The sequence below is a fragment of the Pygoscelis adeliae genome, unplaced genomic scaffold (genome assembly GCF_000699105.1).
Source record: "Pygoscelis adeliae isolate BGI_AS28 unplaced genomic scaffold, ASM69910v1 Scaffold114, whole genome shotgun sequence".
Lineage (NCBI taxonomy): Eukaryota > Metazoa > Chordata > Aves > Sphenisciformes > Spheniscidae > Pygoscelis > Pygoscelis adeliae.
Window position 1 is genome coordinate 4,650,369 of NW_008824587.1, and position 2,447 is coordinate 4,652,815.

The 2,447-nt window shown below is 47.3% G+C and overlaps 1 protein-coding gene across 1 annotated transcript in view; it reads right to left on the reverse strand.

Moving 5' to 3' along the window:
- The window catches only part of TBC1D13 (TBC1 domain family, member 13), a 12,557-nt gene that overhangs the window by 6,439 nt on the left and 3,671 nt on the right, over positions 1-2,447 (reverse strand). Inside the window, exons 3-5 of the mRNA XM_009322195.1 lie at positions 2,169-2,209; positions 1,603-1,664; positions 1,210-1,309 (exon numbers count right to left, since the gene is read on the reverse strand). Of these exons, the coding sequence (XP_009320470.1) occupies positions 1,210-1,309; positions 1,603-1,664; positions 2,169-2,209 (203 nt within the window). The remainder of the gene's footprint in view (positions 1-1,209; positions 1,310-1,602; positions 1,665-2,168; positions 2,210-2,447) is intronic.

Genomic DNA, 2,447 nt, shown 5'->3' on the forward strand with positions numbered 1-2,447 from the left:
GCGGTTCAGAGCTTGTGAGACAAGTGAGCATGCAGGTTCACTTAGAGACGCAGAAGCCAACATTTCCAATCCCTTTTCACCTGCCTTTTAATGACTTTGTTCCCAAATCAGCTATCCTGTCCTGTGTCAACAAGATTCCTGATTGAAGCTCCAACCTGTACAACGGAGACGGTCTTTGTACTTAGGGTAAGAGCCACCCACACAGCACTTAGGCACTGTGGTTATTAGTTACAAGTATCCCCCTCTATCTCAGCTCTGAGAAGGCTGATTAAGCACCACCCTTGTGCCCAGGAAAAAGGAAATACATATTAGTATGAACAGCCTATCCTGTATCTGACCAGTTTTCCAATATGAAAAACTTAACTACCCCTCCACACGTGCTTTCCTCTTTCCAGATAAAGATCCATGCAAAGTTAACAACCAACCGAGAGAAGAAAGGGGGGGGGCAGGGAGCACAATGTTCCAAGAGATTCAGAGATCACTGTAACCTGCCAATGTGTGGGATGTTACAAACATGCTAGTTTTACAGCACCAAGGCCTCCAGAGATCACAGCGGCACAGATGACTGTACACTCGCAGAGAAGTTAATGTTCAGGACAAGTCATGGAAGCAGTTGTATCACTTTACAGTTTCTTCTGATCAGTTACTTCATTCCCTCCCCCAACACATACACTCTTAACAGCACCTCCAGAGAAGGAAAAAGCCAAGGGATGCAGAAAGTAGTCAATTAAAAAAAAAGACAATCCAGCAGCAGAACTAGAAATAAGCGAGTCTCTTGCCTTCCATGCCATAGTCCAACTTGACTCTCCTGCCTCTTTCATATCCTCTGTTCAGAGTAGCCTGCTCTGAGTCCACCCACGGACCTGACCTCCCAGGAGAGGACCTCTTTGCTAGAAGTACCTCTTGTGAGCCTCTCCCTTTCCCTAGGAGACCCGTAGCCTGGGCGGCTAGCCCCAAAGAGGGGAGAAGGGATTTGCATAGCTGAAAACAGCTCTCTTCAGAACTATTGGTGCTTTGCCAATAATTCACACTGAAGGCTACTAGGACACAAGCACCAGGCTGGCACCTAGGAACCGTCCCTCCTGCTAGCAGGGCAAAGTTGTCTCAGTCCAAGAACAGAGCCAAGAGCAGCCCAGGGGTCCAGATTCCAGAACAACAGTTTATAGCTCTGCAGAATTTTCTGCGACACAAAGGCTTAACAGCACTTACATGATCTTCTAAGGTCACATCTTCCCTTGAAACACCCAGGTTGGCTTTGGCGATCCCAGGCTGGATAATCATTTCCTTTAAGAACTGGGAATACAGATCTCTTAAGGAAGAAAAGAGGAATTTGCAATGAAGCAGAAGATTAAGTCAACGTAAGCACCCAGACTGAGTTCAAATAGATCTCTCTGTACCACACTGCTCAGCCAGAAGGCATTTGATTTTCTCTTCAGTTGAGTTCAGCTGAAGAGGTCAATCCACCAGAGCCAGGAGACAGCCTACAGAACAGTGCATTCCACACGAGAACAATTCGTTTTGTGAAGGTACTTAATTATTTAAGGAACTATTCTCCTCTGCAGATACCATTAGAAATAAAGGCGCAAGTACCAATGTCCTCACCTCTGTTTCTTCAGCAAAGAGCTCCATAAGGCTTTCTCTAAAGGGAGGTAGTTCAGAAGTATCTGTACAGGAGACAGATACATGCAAATTAGTATCAGAATGAGCTATTATACCTGTAAGATGAGCAAATCAAACGCAGCAGCTAGAACTGGCTCTCTGCAAATACTGGGAGCTTTCTCCAGAAGTGACAGTCAGGACAGTGACTGACTGCCAAGTGACAGTCAGGAATATTTCGGGGACTGGTTTTCAACACAGACCTATTTGTAGGACTGATCAACAGCAAACCTGACCAAAACACACTCCTAGCTTAATACTGAGGGCTGTTCTCGCGCAAAGAGCAGACAGCCACTTTCTGTCATCCAGAGAGATGGCTGCCCTGTGTCAGTAAATGCTACTGCGATTGTGCCACTGCTGATCTCCACAAATTACTGTCGATTTTGAGTGGCTTTTAAGCTCTGGAATTTTTTTCGTTTGTTTACAATTTTAAGAGCCAAAAAATGCTATGTGTATTTAAGCAACCCAAAGCATCACTCGCAAGAAACAAAAGCACCCCAAGCAAAACCCACCTTCCAGCACAGGCAGCGCAGCCCACCTTCGAAGGGAATTCCTGCGGAACATCAGGCAGAGAAATAACTACGTTAGCTCCAGCCTCCTCACCGCAGTTTGCTAACATCACCACACAAACAGGCAAGGCAGCACTTTTCCTCCCCAGGGGGCAAGAAGTTTTCACAGGGACGCTACAGGGGTTACACAGGGTGCCACCCCTGCCGGTGCCTCCCGGGGGGGAGGGTGCCCGCGGCAGGCGTTGGAAGCAGAAAGCTGGGGACCGTGCAGGTGACGGGCAG